The following is a 22,896-nucleotide window of genomic DNA, read 5'->3' as shown; positions in this document are numbered from 1 at the left end:
CATTTTCTTCCTTTTCCTCAAACTGGATGTTCAGTTTTGCATATTATTTCTTTTATCTGTTCAAATCTGCTGTTGAAATCCTCTAGTGAATTGTTCATTTTAGTTAATGTACTTTTCAACTCCAGAATTTCTGTTTGGTTCCTTTTAATAATTTCTTTTTATTGATATTCTTTCTATGTTGAGTTTGCTCTCTATAGTTTCCTTTAGTTCTTTGTCCATGATTTTCTTTAGCTTTCTAAACAGATTTTACACAGTTGATGTAAAGTATTTGTCTTTTAAATCAAGTATCTGGGTTTTCTCAGGGTCAGTTTCTATTAATTTATTTTTTCCTGTGAATGGGCCATACTTTCTTGTTTCTTACCATGAATTTTATTTTTTTCTTGAAAACTGGACACTTGAACATTATAATGTAGAAACTCTAAAAATCAGATTCTCCCATTCCCCAGGATTTGTTGCTGCTGCTTATTGTAGGTATCATTTATTTGTTTAGTGAATTTTCTGAAGTAATTTTGTAAAGTCTGTGTTCTTTGTTGTGTGGGGCCACTGAAATCTTTGTCCCATTATCTTTGTTAGTTACTGATTTAACAGAGATTTCTTTTTTTTTTTTTTTAAAGATTTTATTTATTTATTTGACAGAGTGAGACACAGCGAGAGAGGGAACACAAGCAGGGGGAGTGGGAGAGGGAGAAGCAGGCTTCCCGCCGAACAGGGAGCCCGATGTGGGACTCGATCCCAGGACCCTGGGACCATGACCTGAGCTGAAGGCAGACGCTTAACGACTGAGCCATCCAGGCACCCTTAACAGGGATTTCATTAAACTCCTGGGACCAAAACAAACAAACCAAGAAAGAAAACGTCTCTCAGTGTTTGCAGTCTTGCTCTGAGTTGGGGCATTCCTTCAATGCTTATGTATGCAGTTTACAGTTTAGTCTTCAATTTCTGCTTGCATGGTGTCTGAAGTTCAGTCAGAAGTAAGAGTTTAGGATCTTCTCAGGTCTTTCCTAAGCATAGGTCTAGACCTAGACATGTGCATGGACTTCTAGAGTCCCTAGAATACATGAAAGCGTTTTGAAGCCCTTATTCCCCCAAGTATCCCCCAAACATCCCAGCCTGTTTATTCCCAGACTTTTCAGTTTGTCTATTGCTTTCCTCAAGTGCTATCCCTTGCCCCATGTAGCAATGGCTAATACAACTGCCTTTAAATGCCTTCCATGAATGCCACCAGGGAAGCTGCCTCAGCCCCGGGGAAGCTCTAAAGTAGGTGAAAAAAAGACAAACCCTTGAGCCAGTCCATCAGGGTGCCACCAGGCCAAACCACATAACCATAGTTATTTGAGAATAAAGCCATATCATGTCCTCTGCTACCAGCAACCTGCACCTACAATGTGGACTGCTATCTTTAAAGCTGCTAAAGACTGAGGAGTAGAAGATGGTAATAAGATAACCTAAAATGCCACAAGGCTCTCTTACTAAAATTCAGCTTTTTTTCTTCATTAATATTCCCTTGGCTCTTGTAAATTTTGGGTTATATTCCAGACTTCTGGAAAAGTTAATTCTGACATTTTTTTCCCAAGCTATTCATTGCTTTTATGGAGGGATGGAGTTTTGGAGTTCCTTACTCCACTATTTTCTTTGATGTAGGTATCTAACAGGTTTAAAAAATTTAGATAAAGTTTATATGAAAGGGCTTCCATATCTAGCAGTATGGCAGACAAAATAACCACTCTGGAGGGCTTTGTAAAAAGAAAGTACATTTTAGCATTGTTTGTAATGCCAAAACTTAGAAACAGTCTTTCAGTTGTTTCTCTAACAATGGTAACTGTTATGAACAGGTGATTGTTGTGTGCTATCCTATCCTTTTTATTGTTATCCTTTTAAAAATGGCAGTTTTTATTCCAGTTATCCAATTCCTGCTCCACCATGATATATTGAGTCAAGGAGTGGGTGGAGAAAACTTGCTTTTAATTTATTTAATTGCCCAACGATTAGTATCTAATGGAGATGTTGCATATCACCCAAAGATCCTGAATTTTGAGCTGGATGCAGTAACTGTATGGAACTTGGAAGCTGTCTCTCTTGGGAGTAGGTGTGTTCCATGTAAGAAGCATGCACACATTTATTTGATGGTCAGAGGGGCAAACTACTGCTGATAACCCAGTTCTGTACCTCTCTCTCTTTCTTTTTCTTCCTTCTTTTCTTCTTTTTCTCTTTCTTTCTTTGACTAAAACTTGTTTTATTAGGGGTGGCAATATACCTGGATAAGAACTACATTTCCCAGATCCCCTTTGTACTTAGATGTGAACATGGGAATTACTTTTGGATAATGAAATATAATGCAAATTGTTGAGTGTGGCTTCTGTGAAAACTTCTTAAATCTGGCTTGCACCTTTTGTTCTTTGCCCTTTTCCTTCTTCCTGTGTAGGAGTTAGATCTGCTGCCTGGAATTCCAGCAGACATATTGTCACCATGAATTAACTTTGAGACTGGAAGCCTCACCTGAAGCATAGCAGAGAAGAAAGATTAGAAAGAGCCTGGGTCCTTGGTGCATTTTTGGAGCTGTCATTCCATCCCTACAATGACTCATTCTTGACTTCTTATTATGTGAGAAAAATAAAACCCATATTTATTTAAGCCAGTACTTTTTTTGTCTCTAGTTATCAGAGTTGAATGCAATCCCTGATATATAAGCCAATAGAAAATCAGAAGGATTTGACAAGATAATTCACAGAACAAAAACAAATCATCAACCAACATGTGTAAAGATGCTCAGATTCACCTATTATTCAGGGAAATGCAATTTAAAGTATCATGAGCTATCACTATACCCATCACACCAGCAAGATTTAAAGAGTGATAACACCTAAATCCCCATCACCTATTTCAACCATTCCCCCACCCCCTTCCTTCTCATAATCATCAGTTTATTCTCTATAGTTAGGAGTCTTTTTCTTGGTTGCCTCTCTCTCTCTTTTTTCCCTTTGCTTATTTGTTTTTTTCTTAAATTCCACATGAGTGAAATCATATGGCATTTGTTTTTCTCTGACTTATTTTGCCTAGCATAATACTCTCTAGCTCCATGCATTTTGTTGCAAATGGCAATATTTCATTCTTTTTATGGCTGAGTAATATTCCATACTATATATATATATATATATCTCACATCTTCTTTATCCATTCATCAATTGATGGATTCTTGGGCTGTTTCCATAATTTGGCTATTATAGAAAATGCTGCTGTAAACATTAGGTGCATGTATCCCTTTGAAATAGTATTTTTGGAGTCTTTGGGTGAATACCCAGTAGTGCAATTGCTGGGTCGTAGGGTAGCTCTATTTTTAACTTTTTGAGGAACCTCCATACTGTTTTCTAGAGCGGCTGCACCAGTTTGCATTCCCATGAACAGTGCAAAAGGGTTCCCCTTTCTCCCCATCCTCACCAACACCTGTTGTTTCCCGTGTTGTTAATTTAGCCATTCTGACAGGTGTGAGGTGATATCTCATTGTAGTTTTGATTTGCATTTCCCTGATACTGAGTGATGTTGAGCATCTTTTCCTGTGTCTGTTGGCCATCTGGGTGTCTTCTTTGGAGAAATGTCTATTAATGTCTCCTGCCCATTTTCAAACTGGATTATTTGTTTTTTGGGTGTTCAATTTTATAAGTTCTTTATATATTTTGGATACTAACCCTTTATCAGATATGTCATTTGCAAATATCTTGTCCCATTTTGTAGGTTGCCTTTTCGTTTTGTTGATTGTTTCCTTCGCTGTGCAGAAGCTTTTTATTTTGAAGTCCCAATGGTTTATTTTAGCTTTTGTTTCCCTTGCCTCAGGAGACATATCTAGAAAGAAGTTGCTATGGCTGATGTCAAAGAGGTTACTGCCTGTGTTCTCCTAGGATTTTAATGATTTCCTGTCTCATATTTAGGTCTTTCACCCATTTTTAGTTTATTTTTGTGTATGGTATAAGAAAGTGGTCCAGTTTCATTCTTTTGTTTATGGCTGCCAGTTTTTCCAACACCATTTGTTGAAGAGACTGTCTTTTTCCCACTGGATATTCTTTCCTGCTTTGTCAAAGATTAATTGACCATATAGTTGTGGGTTTATTTCTGGCTTTTCTATTCAGTTCCATTGATCTATTTGTCTATTTTTTTGAATTTTCAAATTTCCTTTTTTTAAGGTTTTTATTTAAATTCTATTAGCTAACATATAGTGTAATATTGGTTTCAGGAATAGAATGCAGTGATTCATCACTTACATAAAACACCCAGTGCTCATCACAACAAGAGTCCTCCTTAATACCCATCATTTTGTGTCTGTACCATACTATCTTGATCTCTACAGCTTTGTAATATAACTTGAAATCTCAAATTATGATGCTTCCAGAAACAGACATATAAATACAGAGTACAAACTGCTGGTTGCCAGAGGAGGGGGGGTGGAATGGGTGAAAATGGGTGAAGGGGAGTGGGAGATACAGGCTTCCAGTTATGGAATGAGTAAGTCATGGGAATAAAAGGCACAGCATAAGGAGTATAAAAAATACTTTGGGGGCGCCTGGGTGGCTCAGTTGGTTAAGCGTCCAACTCTTGGTTTCGGCTCAGGTCATGATCTCAGGGTCCTGGGATCGAGCCCCACATTGGGCTCCACGCTCAGCAGGGAGTCTGCTTGGGATTCTCTCTCTCCTGTCCCTCTGCCTCTCCCCCTGCTTGTGCTCTCTCTCTCTCTCTAAAATAAATAAATAAAATCTTTAAAAAATACTTTGAAATGTTACACCTAACGTTTTCATATATTTGAAGTTGAAGGGGGAAGTTTATGCATAATAGACATTATATTTCCCAACCCACAGAGCTTAGAAATCAGACTGAATCAAAGGCTATTTCAAAATTGAAGATCTTGTGAGGGCTCTACAATAAAACAAGTCTAATTTCTATCAGTATAAATGCCCCCAAACTTCATTATGGCTGAAATTCCATGCCTTTCCCAGGTTTCCAAATCTATCCTTTGCCCTTTCCTAATATATTACCTACATCTCATAAAGTTTTAATAGCTTTACATATATTAAATAAGTAATTCTGTAGTAAAGTTTTGTAATCATGTATAGAGTAATCATGGGGATCTTTGCAAACGTTTCTGGAAAAATAGCAAAAGAGAGATCCAACAGTGGAAAAGAGTTAGATATTTAGAAGTAAGAATCCTCAATCTGCAATATAGGGCAATAAAATAGATTTTCTCAAAAACACGTAGAATGCTGTACCTTGGAGGAGCCAGCGTCTGCTCTAGAAACTCCTCAATTTTAATGAAGTCTGTTTTCAACTCCTTGTTATACACCAGGAAGGGAGGATTGGTACCTGGGGCTAAGTCCTTCAGCTCTTCAGGCTTTCTATGATTATTGAAAATAAGCAGAGTTAGGCCTCTAATTAAAGTATACATTATACAAACATAAACATAATATTGGTGTCTACTGATTTCAATCTCCAGAATGAAACATGTCCTGATTTCTCTTACCTGGTCATGTCAACAGTAGTCACATTGAATTTAACTCCTTTAAGCCAGAGGATCATAAAAAGGCGTTGGCAAAAGGGACAGTTTCCAATACTCTCCCCATCACTTCCAGCCTGTTAAGATAAAGGAAGGCCTCGTTCATTCATTTGCTCAAGTATGTATTGAGTGCCTACTGGGAAATGACCCAGTTGCTAGAGACAAAATTGGAAGCCCTTAATCTCATGGATCCTACCTCCTGTGGGCACACAGAGATAATAAATCAAATAATAAGTTTATTGTATTTAAAATGACAAGTATAATGAGTACATAGTAATAATAGTTAATTTTATATATTACCAGAATTTATATAACCATTTCCTATTGATGGGCATTTCAGATATTCCAAAATTTGTGCTATGCTAAATGCTTCAGCAGTAAATATTTCTGGGCATATAATTTGCTCCACTTCTGATATTATATCTTTAGAATTAATATTAAAAATGAGAATGTTGAAAAAAGAGTAAGTGCATTTTCCATTTTAATAGAACCTGCCAAATTTCCTTTCTGAAAGGCATTTTCCATATGTTTATTGCTGATTTGATTTCCTTATTTCATGAAGTTTGTTCATGACAAACTTACATTTTCTCTATCAAAGTGATATTTTCCTTATTGATTTGAAAAATTTATTTGTATACTAAAGATACTAACACTTTTTGATACACATTACATGTACCTTAAAACATGGCTTATATAAAAATTAGATTTTACATGAAATCTATTACTCAATCTGGTTTTTCTGATCTCCTTACACTGCCATTATATATCAAGATTGCAAAAAACAAAAACAAAAAGCAAAAAACCAACCCCAACCCTTTCTTGTTTTGTTTTATTATAAAGATGTTCTTTTGTGTTTTCTTTTAGTACCTTTGTGCTTTCAGTTTGTGCATTTGTTTCATCTATTTGGAATTTATTTTAGCACCAGGAGTATATTGGGACTCTAGCTTATGTACTTAAATTTTTAAAAAATAGTTAATAGTTGTTTTAACACCATTCAATTAAAGATCCATCCGTTGAACAGCATTACCCTGATGCCAAAACCAGACAAAGACACTACAGAAGGAGGATTAGGACAATATCCCTGATGAACATAGATGCAAAAGTTCTCAACAAAATACTAGCAAAAAGCATTCAACAATACATTAAGAGGACAGTTCACCATAATCAAGTGGGATTTATTCCAGGGATGCAAGGATGGTTTAAAATTCATAAATCAATCAATGTGATACAGGATATTAACAAAAGAAAGGATAAAAACCATATGACTATCTCAATAGATCAGAAAAACCTTTTGACAAAATACAACATCCATTCATGATAAAAACTCTCAACAAAGTTGGTTTGGAGGGAACATATCTCAACATAATAAAGGCCATATATGAAAAACCCACAGCTAACATCATAATCAATGGTTAAAACTGAAAGCTTTTCCTCTAAGATCAGGAACAAGACAAGGATGTCCACTCTCTTTTATTCAACATAGTACTGGAAGTCCGAGCTGCAACAATCAGGCAAGAAAAAGAAATAAAAGGCATCCAAATTGATAAAGAAGAGGTAAAACTGTTACTATTTGCAGATAACATAATACTCTATGTGGAAAACTCTGAAGACTCCACCAAAAAACTGTTAGAACTAATAAATGAATTCAGCAAAGATGCAGGATACAAAATTAATATACAGAAATTTCTATACATCAATAATGTAGTAGCAGAAAGAGAAATTAAGAAAACAATCCCATTTACAATTGCATAAAAAAATAACATAGTTTGGGATGCTTGGGTGGCTCAGTCAGTTGAGTGTCCAACTTTTTTTTTTTTTAAGATTTTATTTATTTTGACAGAGAGAGAGTAGGAGCGGCAGGCAGAGGGAGAGGAGAAGCAGGCTTCCTGCCAAGCAGGGAGCCTGACGCGGGTCTCGATACCAGGACCCTGGGATCATGACCTGAGCCAAAGGCAGATGCTCAACTGTCTGAGCCACTCAGGTGCCCCGAGTGTCCAACTTTTGATCTCAGCTCAGGTCTTGATCTCAGGGTCATGAGTTCAAGCCTCATGTTGGGCTCCATGCTGGGTGTGGAGCCTACTTAAAAAAAAATACCTGGGAATAAACTTAACCAAGGAGGTGAATGACCTGTACTCTGAAAACTAAAACACTGATGAAAGAAATTGATGATGACACAAACAAATGGAGAGATATTCTATGCTCATGGATTGGAAGAATTAATACTGTTAAAATTTGTTAAAATGTCCATAGTATGCAAAGCAATATACAGATTCAATGCAATCTCTATCAAATGCTAATGGCATTTTTCACAGAACTGGAACAAATAATTGTAAAGTTTGTATGGAATCACAGAAGACCCTGAATAGCCAAAGCAATCTTGAGAAAGAACAGAGTCACAGGTATCATGCTCCGATTTCAAACTATACTACAAGACTATACTAATCAAAACAGTATGGTCCTGGCACAAGAATAGACACATAGATCAATGGAACAAGATAGCCCAGAAATAAACCCATGCTTATATGGTCAGTTAATCTATGACAAAGGAGACAAGAATATCCAATGAGGAAAAAGCAGTCTTTTCAATAAATGGTGCTGGGAAAACTGGACAGCTAAAAAATGCAAAGAAATGAAACCGGACCACTTCTTTTTTACACCATACACAAAAATAAACTCAAAATGGATTAAAGGCCTAAATGTAGGACCTAAAACCATAAAATTCCTAAAGGAAAACATAGGCAGTAATCTCTTGGACATCAGCTCTAGCAACATATTTATGGCTGTGTCTCCTGAGGCAAGAGAAACAAGCAAAAATAAGCTATTGGGACTACACCAAAATGAAAAAAGCTTTTGCACAGCAAAAGAAACCTTTAACTTAACAAAAAGGCAACCTCCTGAATGAGAAAAGATATTTGCAAATAATATATCTCATTGGGGGGGTAATATCCGAAATATGTTAAGAACTTATACAACTGAGGTGCCTGAGTGGCTCAATCGGTTAAGCATCTGCCTTCGGCTCAGGTCATGATCCCGGAGTCTGGGTATTGAGTCCCATGTCAGGCTCCCTGCTCAGCGGGGAGCCTGCTTCTCCCTCTGCCCCTCACCCTGCTCATGCACACTCTCCTGCTCCTTCTCCTTGCTCACTCTCTCTCAAATAAATAAAATCTAAAAAAAAGAACTTATACAACTGAACACCAAAAAATCCCAAATAATCTGATTAAAAATGAAGGCTTGAATAGACATTTCTCCAAAGAAGATATCCAGATGGCCAAAATATACATGAAAAGATGCTCAACATTGCTCATCATCAGGGAAATGCAAATCAAACCCACAATGATATATCCTTTCACACAAGTCAGAATGGCTAGTATCAAAAAGATAAGAAATAACAAGTGTTGAAGAAAAGGGCACCCTCATGCATCTTCAGTGGGAATGTAAATTAGTCCAAGCACTGTGGAAAACAGCATGGAGGGTCCTCAAAATATTAGAAATAGAAATACCATATGATCTAGTAATTCCACTACTGGGTATTTACCCAAAGAAAATGAAAACACTAATTTGAAAAGACATATGCACCCCTACGTTTATTGAAGCACTATTTACAATAACCAAAATATAAAAGGAACCCAAGTGTCTATCAATAGATGAATGGAATATTACTCAGGCATAAAAAAGGAATGAGAGCTTGTCATTTGTGATAACATAGATGGACCTAGAAGGTATTATGGTAAGTGAAATAAGTCAGACAAAGAAAGACAAATACCATATGGTTTCACTTATATGTGGAATCTAAAACACAAAACAGGAAGCAAGCAAAACAAACAAAAACCCCAAACAAAGCCAATCTCTAAATACAGAGAACAAACTACTGGTTGCCAGAGGGGAGATGGGTGGGGGTGGGCAAAATAGACAAAGAGAATTCAGAGGTACAAACTTCCCAGTTATAAAATAAGTAAGTCATGGAGATGAAAAGTCCAGCATAGGGAATATACTCAATAATATTGTAATAATGTCGTTTGGTGACAGAAAACAACACACTTTTCTCCTTTGAACTTTTTTTTAAATTTTATTTTTTTTAAAAGATTTTATTTATTTATTTGACAGAGAGAGACACAGTGAGAGGGAACACAAGCAGGGGGAGTGGGAGAGAGAGAAGCCCGCCTCCCACCGAGCAGGGAGCCCGATGTGGGGCTTGATCCCAGGATCCTGGGATCATGACCTGAGCTGAAGGCGGACACTTAATGACTGAGTCACCCAGGTGCCCCCCTGCTTTGAACTTTTATGTGTACTTGAGTTTATCTGTGGCCTCTCTACTCTTCACTCATCCATTCACTCTCCCAATAAATACTTACTGAACAAATAATGTATTTAGAATAGACCAGATATTACATATACATATATAATATATACTATATATAACAGATATTTAAAAAAATAGTCTCCCAGTTAACTTCCTTTTAAACTGAGATAAATTCTTTGAAGGAAGGATGGATGTGCATGTTATGAGAGCATGTAACAGAGAAACACAATCTATATGGGGTCTGTTAGGGAAGGCCTTTCTGAGGAAGTGGCAATTGAACTCAATTCAAAGAATAAGAATTAACTAGGTGAATAGGCACAAAGAAGGCATTCTAAACAGCAAATAGCATATCCAAAAGCCTTGAAACATGCTTCAGCATGGCATTATAAGGAACTGAAAGAAGGTCAATATGAGGGAGTGAGGGAGAGAAAAGAAAAATTCAATAAATTGAGCTACATGAAAGCTAAAATCTGCTTTTCATAAGAACTGTTAAGAAAATGAAAAATGTTTGTATCCAAAATATAAAAATATATGAATAAAGAACTCTTACAACTCAATGACAAACTATCCAACTTAAAAATGGGCAAGAGATTTAAACACTGTATGAAAGAGATACAGATGGTAAATAAAGACATGAAAAGATGCTCAACATCACTAGTCAACAGGGAAATGAAAATTAAAAGCATAAGATACCACTACGAACACATTGGAATAGCTGAAATTTAAGAGACTGACCATACCAAGTATCGCTAGGAATGTGGAGCAACTGGGACTGATACACTATGGTTGGGAGTGTAAAATGGTACAAGTGGTTTATAAAGAGTTTGTCAAAGTTAAAAATGTACCTACCATATGACCCATTAATTCTAATCCTAGGTATTTACCCAAGAGAAGTGAAAGCATATGGCCATAGAAAGACTTGTACATGAACATTTATAGCAACTTTATTCATGTAGCCAAAAAACTAGAAACAACCCAAATATCCTTCAGTGGGTAGATGGATAAACAAATATGCTACATCTATACAATGGACTACTTCAGAAATAAAAAGGAATGAGATATTGATGCACATAACAGTATGGAAAATCTCAAAATAATTACGCTGAGTGGAAGAAGCCAGACAAAAGTACATACTGCATGATTCAATCTCTAGAAAATCCTAGAAAATACAAACCAATCTATCCTGACAGAAGGTAGATAAGTGATTTTCTGGCAGGGGGTAGTGGGGTACAGTGGGGAAGATTGACTGCAAAGAGACACAAAGGAACTTTCTGAGGTAATAGAAATATTCTATATTTTGATTGGGGTAGTGGTTGCATGTACATATATATTTGTCAAAAGTCATTGGATTGTGCACTTAAAATAGGTGCATCTTATTTTATGTAAATTATACATCAATAAAATGCATTAAAATACAAAAGTTCAAAAAGTAGAATAATCCCCCCTATAATATCATGCAGGCATTGCAGAAGTTGCAGTGACAAGGTTAGGATATGACTATGGAAGGAGAAGAACAAGATCAGTGAAAGAGAAGAAGTCAAGGATCTGAGAGGCCAGAGTACTGGAAGGGTCATCTGTGTAGATATTAAAATCACCAAGAATTGTGATAGGAATAGTGTTGGAGAGAGTGACAATGATTCAGAAGCTAAAAATCCTCAAGAACTAGGGGAGAGTGACCCAGTGTTTGGAAGACTACTATAACAAGGAAGGGTAGTGGGTGAATTAGTCTGATTTTATGAGACTCAAGATATTTCTAGAGACTCTAGATATTTCTTTGTATGGGGGAAGTAGAATGGTCTGGACACAAGAATGAGGAGCAAGGATACCTAAAGGATACATACCTTGTTTCCAGGCTCAATGGTGAGAACAATGAGGAAGAAAAGGTAGCCACTTCTTGAGAGGGCTATGGCTGATGCAGTGTCTTGTGGGAAATCCAGGCTTTAGACACTTCAATCTCAACATGCCCCAAACTGGATTCCTTCATTTTTCTTTACTCCACTCACCGACCTACTCTTTCTGTAGGGCTCCTAATCCTGTGAATGACACTACTATCTGCTATGGACTGAATTGTGTTCTCCCAGAATCATATTTTGAAACCCTAACCTTCAATGTGATAGTATTTGGAGGCAAGGCCTTTGGGAAGTAATTAGATTTATATGAGGTCATGAGGATGGGGACCTAATGATGGGATTAAGGCCCTTAAAAGAAGAGACCAGGAAGCTTTCTCTCTCCTCTCCTCCTCTTCTCTCTGCCCACCATGCAAGGACACTGAGAAAGCAATGATCTATGAGCTAGGAAGAGAGGTCTTACCAGAACCTGACCATGCTGGCACCTTGATCTTGAACATCCAACCTGTAGAACTTTGAGAAGATAAATATCTGTTGTTTAAGCCACCAAGTCTCTGGTATTTTGTTATGGCAGCCTGAGCAGACAAGACGCTATCTACTGAGTTGCCCAAATTAGAAACTTGAGGATAATCCTTCTGCTTTGCTCCCAAATTGAATTCAACACTAATTCTTGTCAGTTTTACTTATAAATGTCTCCAAATAAGTTTAGTTCTTTCATTTGCCATGGCTTTTACATCATTCATTCATTCAATATTTATTTGATGCTTACTATCTGTCCAACACTGTTAGTTGCTAGCTACCCAAGTGCAAGCCATCAGCATATCTCATCTGTTGGATGGATTTATTTGTTTGTTTATTTATTTATTTATTTATTTATTTATTTATTTATTTATGCTTTTCCCTCAGTCTGTAGAAGAAAGTAAAGGGTACTTTTCACCTTACAGCTGCTCTGATCTGTCATTTCTAACAATATTAAGGTCCCAGAAGCCCTGGGCATAATCCTAATTTTTTGGGCAAATTTTCCTTTCCCTGGCAATGGGCACAACAGAGGAAATGATGGTTACTGTTGTTCTTTTGTGATGTCAGGGAGTGAAAAGCTGTGGGAAGAGGCACCCAACCTTGGCAGTTGTGTTTCTTTTGTAACGGAAGTCAAACTAAGGATCCAATCAGAACTGGGGCTAGTAAGTAGAAACATGATTATGGGTGGGAGACAGGAAGAAGAATGGAGTCTGATTACAGATACAGCAGGAAGGGTGGATCGCCTTTGGCAAAAGGAAAGGCAAAACACTGAGATGTGGGGGAAATGCAGTCAAGTTTTACAGGAAAACTGAGGTTTTTTTTCCCTGTTTATAATATACTGATTTAAAGTGCCATCACAGAAAATTTTAGGATGTAAATTCCCTAGCCTGACTGAAGAATTACCACCTCTTAAGTATATATAGCTGGCAAGGACAGGATGTGGTCATTCACAAAAACAACTTTTTCTCTTTATGTTTGTGATCTAAGTTTCTAAATATGAAAAATAATAATAGTCACAATATCTGACATTTATTGAGCATTTACTATGTTAACAACTATAGTGTTTTATGTAGTTGTTTTATTTAATCCTCACAGTGAAGATGATCCCATGAGGTAGGTTCTGTTAACCCTCTTGTTTCACAGGTGAGGAAATTGAGGCTCAGAGAAGCTGACTTGTTCAAGTACACTCAGCTAGACAAGAGCTAATGATCTATTTACTCTTCTCATGTAGCAGGTCCAGGACTGTCTACTCCAAAACCCAAACTCTTAAACACTGTTTTCTCCCATCTAATAGTTTTGTTGAATTTTAAAAAATTAATCAGTTTTTATGATAGTCTTTATGAGAGTTCTAAGAGAGTTTGAAAAAGGTCTGAAAATTCAGAGAAAGGTATAATCTCTTTTTTCTTTTCCACACAGATAAAATGTTTTTGTTGTTGTTGTTGTTCTTATGGTTAGGGTATGTGCCTTGTATTTTGCCGTTCAGAAACCCCTCCAGAGAATAAAATCCCAGACTTCTGCTGGGGTTAGGGTTAAGGTTAGGGGTTAGGAATTAGGGGTTAGGTTAGGGCTTGGGTATGTCCCTGGTATTTTGCCATTCAGAGACCTCTTCAGAAGGTTAGGGTTAGGGATTACAGTTAGGTGTTATGGGTTATGGATTAAGGTTAGGGTATGTGCCAGGTATCCTGCCATTCAGAGACCTTTCCTAAGAATAAAACCCCACACTTCTGCTGGGATGAGAATAAACATGGCAACCATCTATCAAGCTGAGGCAAGGAGGGTATTTGGGACTCTAAATACTCTTTTTTTTTTTTTTTTTTTTTTTGAATTTTGAGATTTTTTCATTTGAAGGTAAATCTTAATGCTATTAAATTCACAAATATGCTAATTTAAATACCCAATTCTATTTATCTAAAACACACATTGCAAACATACAAATATCTATTCTCTCCACATGTCAGAGCCCATTCATTTCATGGTTTGGAAATGTGGAGAATAGATTCCCCTTAAACTGCAAGTCAGCAGGTGTTTCTTTACGGTTAACTTTAGCAAAATTCATACAAAATAGTAATTAACAATGATCTTCTTTACTTGTTAACTCACAAGGAAACACCTTCAAAACTGCATTTTGTTAAAGTTTCTGTACTAAAATGTAGAAAAACTGAACTACACAAATATTGAAAAGTTAAAAATTCCTTAATTTTTTATTCCTGGTACCACTACCACAATTTACAGGGCAATATACCTGAAGTAATGAAAAGAAAAAGAAAAAGACAAAGCTACGACAGATAAAAGACCTCAGGAATGTACATCTAATTGACACTACATTGCATTAATCAATAGCTGCACTTTTTGCAAACTGTGGCTATGACGGTCCTGAACAAGAAGGGTTTCCTGTTTAAGCTGCAGTAAATTTTCTGACTATGGATCATCGTTCCTTCTGTGGCAGATTTTTACAGTTCCTCTAATGCATTTGGGATGACTGTCTCAAAGTAACCTGCAGCTTTCCTGACAACTCCTCGCTCTCTCTCCTGCTAAGAACTGTAGCCCCTTTCTTCTGATTTTTTTTTAGAACCTTCTGCTACCATATCCACCACTTCCACCACCAGATCCATAGCCACCACCATAGGGACTGCCTGAGCTCCTTCCACCAAAACTGCCCCCCTTCATGGGTCCATAATTTGATTGCTGTTGTCCACTATAATTTCCAAAATCATTATAGTTCCCACCACCACCATAGTTACCACCCCCAAAATTTCCTCCTTCATTGTAACCATCATATCCTCCACCACCACCTCCATATCCGCCTCCTTGGTTTCCATATCCTGGTCCACCACCACCATAGCCTCCTCTACTACTATAACCAGGACCACCACCAGAGTTGCCACCATCACCTCCAAATCCATTATATCCACCATCACCTCCTCCATAACTACCTCTGCTGCCACCACCTCCACCACCATAGCCTCCTCTTCCACCGAAGTTTCCACCACGGCCAAAGTTACCACCACCTCCAAAGTTTCCTCCGCGACCCATGAAGTTGCCAGATCCACCTCCACGACCTCTTTGTGATCCAGCAGACTGCATTTCTTGTTTAGAAAGGGTCTTTTTCACTTCACAATTATGCCCATTAATAGTGTGGTATTTCTGAACAACAAGTTTATCAAATGTATCATGATCATCAAAAGTTACAAAAGCAAATCGTCTCTTTTTTCCACTCTGCCTGTCTTCCATAACTTCTATGGTTTCAATCTTGCCATTTTCAAAGTAGTCTCTCAAATTATATTCTTCTGTATCTTCTTTAATACCACCAACAAAAATTTTCTTCACCGTTAGATGGGCACCAGGCTTTACAGAATCCTCTCTACAAACAGCTCTCTTTGGTTCCACTACACACCCATCAACCTTGTGTGGTCGGGCACACATTGCTGCATCCACCTCTTCAACACAAGAGTAAGTTACAAAACCAAAACCCCTGGAACGTTTTGTTTGGGGGTCTCTCATCACCACACAATCTGTAAGTGTACCCCATTTTTCAAAATGTTCTCTTAAACTATCATCTGTAGTTTCAAAGCTCAAACCACCAATAAACAGTTTTCTCAACTGCTCTGGTTCCTTTGCATCATGGCCCTCCATTTTGAGACCAGACTTGCCTCTTCCAACTCGAATTCAATCGGGACTCTAAATACTCTTTAAATAGATATTTAATTGATTTTTCTGTTTTTATCTCTACTTTCACACCCATTTTCAGAAATACTACCAGTTCTTCTTCTTCTTCTTCTTTTTTTTTTTTTTAGAGAGACAGAGAAAGAGAGAATGAGGGAGGGAGGGAGGGGAGAGGGACAGAGAGGATCTTAAGCAGGCTTCATGCCCAGTGTGGAGCCCAACACGGGGCTCAATCTCACAACCCTGAGACCATGACCTGAGCCAAAATCAAGAGTCAGATGCCTAACCAACTGAGCCACCTAAGTGCCCCAATACTACCAATTCTTAAATGTTTGGGGTCATCTCTAGGAAAACTAGGCTGCTTCTCAACTTTTCTTATCATGTGTTCAGTAAGCCAGATCAAGGGTTAGGGTTAGGGTTAAGGGTATGTGCCTGGAATTTTGCTGTTCAAGAACTCACCAGAGAATATAACCCCAGACTTCTTCTGGGCTTAGGCTTAGTGTTATGGTTAGGGTATGTGCCTGGTATTTTGTCGTTCAGAGATATCTCCAGAGTGTTAGGGTTACATTTAGGGTCAATTTTAGGGATTAGGTTTAGGGATTAGTGGTTAAGGGTTAAGGTTGGGGTTAGGGTATGTGCCTGGTATTTTCCAGGTCAGAGACATCACCAGAGGACAAAATCCCAGACTTTTGCTGGGGTAAGTATAAGGGTTGGGGTTAGAGTTAGGTTTAGGGTTTGTTTTAAGGTTAGGGTATGTGACTGGTATTTTCAGTTCAGAGACGTCTTCAGAGGGTTGGGGTGTGCTGTTAAGGGTTAGGGTTAGGGTTAGCTTTAGGGTTTTGGTGAGGGTTAGCATTGGGTCAGGGTTAGTGTTAGGTTTAGGGTTAAAGTTGGGGGTAGGGTTTAGGGTTTAGCAGTCAGGGTTTAGGGTATGTGCCTGATATGCTGCAGCTCAAAGATTTCTCCTGAGAATAAACTCCATGCTCTCTGGGATGAGAATAAACATGGCAACCATCTACCCAGTTGAAGCAAGCAAGGTATTTGTGACTCTAAATACTCTTTAATTAGATATTCAGTTGATTTTTCTGTTTTTATCTCTACCTTCACACCCATTTTCAGTAATACTACCAATTCTTGAATGTTTGGGTGTTCTCCAGGATAATTAGGCTGTTTCTCAGTTTTTCATATCATGTGTTCAATAAGTCACTTTCTCAGACCACAGTTTAGGGTTAGTGTATGTGCCTGGTATTTTCGAGTTCAGAGACCTCTCCAGAGGGTTAGGGTTAGTGGTTATGGGTTTGGGGCTAGGGGTTAGGGTTTAGGGTATGAGATAAAATGGCTTTGACACATTCAGAATTTTGGCCCAAATGTTAAGTTCTATAACTTTATGTAAAAATCTTTATTTTAAAGTGTTTGGTAGAGAACACAGAACCTATTTAATGAGCAACAAACCAGTAAGATAAAGTCTGCATTTAGAGAAAATAAAAGGTATGTTAGAAAATCCTTTGTTCTTCGTTCATGGTTAAAAATCTTGCCCAAGTCATTCAGAGCTGAAAGGCAATGTTTTCACTGATTACATTAAAACACCTAGGTGGTATGATATAAATTATTTTGTTTCGGTGTGATATAAATTCTTAATTGTGACAGGAAAGTGCTTAATCTCTTTTAGGTATCCTATTGGTGATATGGGGAAGAAGTTGTGGTAGGGTTTTTAAGCCACAGCCAGAGGTAGCTGGGGAAATCACAAACTCCTTTAATCTTTAGAAAGAAACTGCATGATCTATAATGAGACACCATTGATAAAGAGCAGTGCTTTTTAAACTTACTCATTAATATTTTTCACGCCTCTTAATCCTTATGCCCCATGTCCATATTTTCTGTGAAACTTCTAGAGATCTATGGAACACATCTTAAAGCAAAGCAAAACAAATACCTGGACCAGATGATACTCAAGGTTCTTTCAGAAAATCTATAATTTGTATCAATGTCATTAGATAAGCTTACATCTAAAGGATTCCATCTGATGAAATTCTCGAAAAATTTACTAAAATGTTTGCCAAATTGAAAACAGTTGAATAAGATTAGACATAACTATTTTAAAGAATTGGAATCCTAACCTTGCCATTCACTAACTATGTGACCCTGGACAAAGTTACTTAGATATTCTTTGCTTTACTTTCTGTATCCATAATATAGGGTTAATAATAAACCACTTAACACAATGCCTGCCATATAGTAAGTATTCAATAAATGATTAGTTATTTTAACCTGAAAGTTATTATTTAATTCAATATTTGTTCCTCCAATGTGTGATTCACTAACTTTTCCTGTCCAGATTACTACCCAAATATGGGAATTCTATGAAGATGAACACATAGATAAATGCCAACAACTAGTTAGGGGAGTTTGATTGGGTTGAATGAGTAGTTTAGACTGAAGGAACACTTTAGTTGCCCTATGAAGAGACATTACATCTGGTTTGAAATTGGTAGATGTAAAAATCCAGTTAGGAAGTTAAGGCTTATTAATATTGTGTCTGAGCAGTCACATGTTTTGCTAAAATCCAGAGATAAGAGAAGTAGCCTCTTATGCCCCATAGTCCAACACTTATTTGGATTATTTTGGTATGCAGGAATTCAAGGATCACTCTCCTATAATTTTGAAAGGGCAGGTTGATTATGTCCTTTGTGTATATATTTGACCAGTTTTTAAATATTTTTAAACGAGTGTAAAAGTATTACTTTGGCTAACAGATATTTAAGCTAACATTTTGTAAACATACTTTATTTTATGTCTTTGTAAGTCATCAATAGACATATAGTTTTAGAGGCAAGTTCCTTAAACTTTATTGCCTTCGTTTACTTACCTAGAGATGAGGACAACAATATTACTATAATGACAAGTACTACTACCATTACTCCTACTCATGATACTACTTCTACTCGTACTGTTAATGTAAGTTGTTAGGACTAAATGAGGTAATATATGTAAATATGTGTAATATATGTGAAGTGTTTAGAAAAGGGCCAAACATGATATGAGAGTTTGTTATGATTATTATCATCCTGGATACTTCCAATAGTCAAGGAAAATATAGAAGAAAAAAATAGCATAGGAAACTCTAATTTGTACTTGGAATAACCTATACAAAATTATTATTTTTCTTGATGAGTTAATTTAGAAACACATGTTCCTTTCTCCTGCCTTAGGGGTTTTCCAAAGGGCTTTTCTGAAAAGTTAAGGCATTACAAAAAAACCCCAAGGCAGACCATAAAGAGGAAACACACCATTCTAAAATGCCTCCTCCTCACGCAGACTCCTCACACAGACTCCTGGCTGTTTTCTCCCATAGTGTCCATGTGACTCCACTGTGAGTTTCATCTATTGCGGGAGAATTTTAGAAAGCTCTATCTGGGCTATGTGTGGGATTGGGGCTCTCAGCCCATTCTTGGCCTTCTCTTCTCCCCATTTAGGCCTTCCAAAACCTATCTCATAAAACAACAGATTGCAAAAGCTAGAAAGCCCTTAAGGATCATTTTGTCAGGCTCCTTCATCATACAGATGAAGAAACAAAGGTCCAGAGGGAAGGAGAGATTTGTTTAAAGTTACACAGAAAGCCGCCAAGAATATAATTTAGATGTTCTGACTACCAACCAGTCTAGTGCTCTTTCCACAATATCTCTTTGCCTTTTTCAAATAACATGTTTTCCTATTGTCGTCTAAGAACAGCCAGGCATACATCGAGTACTCAGAGGAGGAATATAATTACAAAATTATTTCTAATCTCTAGCCCAAATATTGACTTCTTTTTAGAATCTAAGGCACAGTGTCATGAAATAATACATTCCATATGCCTTTATTATAGCTAGAAAACTTACCTTCACGAAAAGCTCAATTTCAGGATCTGCCATCTTTTTGTTTTTACTACCAGTAGTCAGCCCCCTGCCTCTTGCAGAGTTCACAGTACTCGTGGACTATTTTCTTCCAGTTTTATCCAAAGGCTCAGATAAAGTTGGTGCTTTAAGAGGAGAGTCCAGCTTGTAGTAGACTGAGTCAGAGCTGGCGCCAGTCTCTCTTCTCAAGAGGTGGGGTGCAGAGAATTCTAGATGCTTGAGAGCAGCTCTTGAATTCGTTTTCCTTCTTCCTCTTGACTTAACATTTGAATCAAGGAGGAGCTGAAGGGGTGTGTGTAAACTGGCTGGCTATGAAGGTGGGGGTGTTTCCAGAAAGACTTCAATGCCATGAGTCAGCATAGGAAAAACACATACACACAAAAACACACATGCAGTGCTGGCTTCTATATATCAAGCCGACCAGATGTTCTCTAGAGCCTCCCTTTGAGTCCTGGGCTTCATGCCCAGAAAATGGCCTCTTATTGCTGTTCCTGTAAACTGACAGCAGCAAAAAGCTTTTCCAGGAAAAGGGCCAGAAATGACTTGGGTTGTATCATTGAAAAGGATGTTTATCTAATGATATTGTGTAAAAGAGGGTTAAAAAAAGTGTACTTCATCAAATGTCTCCACCCCCAATTCAGATTTCCCTTCCGAATTATATCTTTCACTTCTCGTCTATAACCAGGGAATCTTCACTGGGTTCGTTGAGTCCAGGGGGCATCCTTTGCATGCCCCATGTCATTCTTATTTCTGGGAAATCTGCACTGGGACAGATCACTTCCTGGTTTTGGTATCTGTAGCAGAAACCACAAGCAGTTCTGTATCTCTGCTTGTCAGCCTTGGGAGAAGCAATAAAATAGCCAGACTCACACTTGGTGTCTGTAGTGTTTCTGGCAGTTGTATTTTTTGCCTGCCAGGATGAGGGTGGGGGGAGGGCTGGATTAATAAACCTCTTTGGTATGGAGAGTCTCTTTGTGATTGAAGCCAAAGTGAACATAGATCCACCAGTTGGGTGCCCACTGTGACCCCGTTTCTGCAACACCAAACGTCCTCTGTGCTCACATGGGCTGTACAATCTGCCACTGCCCTCATGTAAAGAATTTACAGAATAAGAGGCTCTTGGCAAAACCGGGTCTGTGCACACCTGCAGGTTCTAGGCAAGGACTGCCTGATGGGAAGGTGGATGTTCTTCTGGACATGGGACCTGGTGATTTTCCAAACGGTTGATAGAGTGAGAGGGAAATTGTGATAGACTTCTGCTGAGCCGACCTTGAGGGTGAGTTTAGGACTGGCTGTTTGGCAGGCACCGGTGAATGCTTTGTTTGGCTGTATTTCTACTCTATTCATTTATTCTTTCACTCCAAAGACAATCAATGAATGCTTACTCTGTGCCAGCATGCTGATCCACTCACTGAGATTAGCAGCAAAGGAAGACAGTAAGTTTGGGAGGAGAACAGGAATTCCACTTTAGGCATGCTAAGTCGGAGCCATCTTCTCTCTTCCTGATTCCCAATATAGAATCAATTCAAAATCTTGCCACTTCTGCTTCCTGAATATTTTTAAACCTATCCACTTCTCTTTGCCCCCATTGCTACTCCAAATTTTGAGCCAGCAACATTGTTTTTTATTCATTTATTTAAAGTTTTTTATTTATCATTGAAGTGTAATTGATATACAATGTTATGTTCGTTTCAAGTGTACAGCATATTGATTCGACAATTCTATACTTCACTCAGTACTCAGCGAGATAAGTGGAGTCACCATCTGTCAACACTCAATGTTATTAAAATAGTATTGACTATATTCCCTATGCTGCACTTTTCAGCTCCGTGGCTTACTTATTTAGTCATTTAAAAAACTTTTTTATTTTAAAAGATCCAAATCATTGCTTGACCCTCAGCCCTCATGGGAAAACCAACACTCCTATCATCACCACAGCATCAACAACAACATACAACAGCCCAATGAGCTCTCTATGATCCTTGATAGGCTGTGAAAAAGATGAACTTTCTCTCTTTTTTTTTCTTTTCTTTTCTCTACTGCCCAGAGTGCCTTTAAAATTTCTTGTATTGAGACAACATGGATGGACCTAGAGGGTATGGGGTTAAGTGAAATAAGTTGGACAGAGAAAAACAAGGACCATATAATTTCACTTATATGTGGAATCTAAAAAAAAAAAAAACAACAAACACAAAAACAGACTCTTTTTTAAAGTTTTTATTTATTTATTTATTTATTTATTTATTTTATTTTTTTTTTTTTTAAGATTTTTTTTATTTATTTATTTGAGAGAGAGAGAATGAGAGAGAGAGAACACATGAGAGGGGATAGGGTCAGAGGACGAAGCAGACTCCCTGCCAAGCAGGGAGCCCGATGCGGGACTCGATCCAGGGACTCCAGGATCATGACCTGAGCCGAAGGCAGTCGCTTAACCAACTGAGCCACCCAGGCGCCCCTAAAGTTTTTATTTAAATTCCAGTAGATAACATCAGTGTAATACTAGATTCTGGTGTACAATATAGTGATTCAACACTTACAAAGGACACCCAGCACTCATCACTAGGGCCCTCCTCAATCCCCATCACCCATCCAACCTATCCCCCCAACCACCTCCCCTCTGTCAAGATCAGTTTGCTCTCTGTAGTTAAGATTCTGTTTTTTGGGGTGCCTGGGTGTCCCAGTCTGTTAAGTGTTGACTCTTGATTTTAGCATTGGGCTCTAGGCTGGGTGTAGAGCCTGCTTAAAAAAAAAAAGAGTCTGGGGGGCGGAGCAAGCTGGCGGAGGAGCAGGAGACCTGGATTTCGTCTGGTCTCAGGAATTCAGCTGGATAGGGGATCAAACCATTCTGAACACCTACAAACTCAACAGGAGATCGAAGAAAAGAAGAGCAACAACTCTCTGAACAGAAAAGCGACCACTTTCTGGAAGGTAGGACGTGCAGAGAAGTGAATCCGAGGTGATATTCGGGAGGATAGACGGTGGGGGAGGGGCCTCCGTCGGCCGCTTCTGGCAAGTGATAGAGCCGCGGGGCACAGAATCGGAACTTTTAGAGTCTGCTCTGCTGAGGGACGTCACTCTGGTGGCGAAGTGGGGGGTGGAACCCTCGCGGGACAGTGTGGTCTCAGGACCCTCGGGGTC

The 22,896-nt window shown here is 38.1% G+C and overlaps 1 protein-coding gene and 1 pseudogene across 1 annotated transcript in view; both read right to left on the bottom strand.

Annotated features, from left to right (window-relative positions):
• The window catches only part of CLIC2 (chloride intracellular channel 2), a 28,172-nt gene extending 7,948 nt beyond the window's left edge, over positions 1-20,224 (bottom strand). The window contains exons 1-3 of the mRNA XM_036119674.2: positions 19,744-20,224; positions 5,504-5,613; positions 5,253-5,378 (exon numbers count right to left, since the gene is read on the bottom strand). Coding sequence (XP_035975567.1) covers positions 5,253-5,378; positions 5,504-5,613; positions 19,744-19,776 — 269 coding nt within the window. The 5' untranslated portion in view covers positions 19,777-20,224. The remainder of the gene's footprint in view (positions 1-5,252; positions 5,379-5,503; positions 5,614-19,743) is intronic.
• Positions 13,740-16,018, bottom strand: LOC118552912 (heterogeneous nuclear ribonucleoprotein A3 pseudogene; annotated as a pseudogene).
• Positions 20,225-22,896: the final 2,672 nt, after the last annotated feature.

Source organism: Halichoerus grypus, chromosome X (genome assembly GCF_964656455.1).
Source record: "Halichoerus grypus chromosome X, mHalGry1.hap1.1, whole genome shotgun sequence".
Lineage (NCBI taxonomy): Eukaryota > Metazoa > Chordata > Mammalia > Carnivora > Phocidae > Halichoerus > Halichoerus grypus.
Note: the sequence above shows the minus strand (reverse complement) of the source record. Positions and strands in the feature narration are given on the sequence as shown.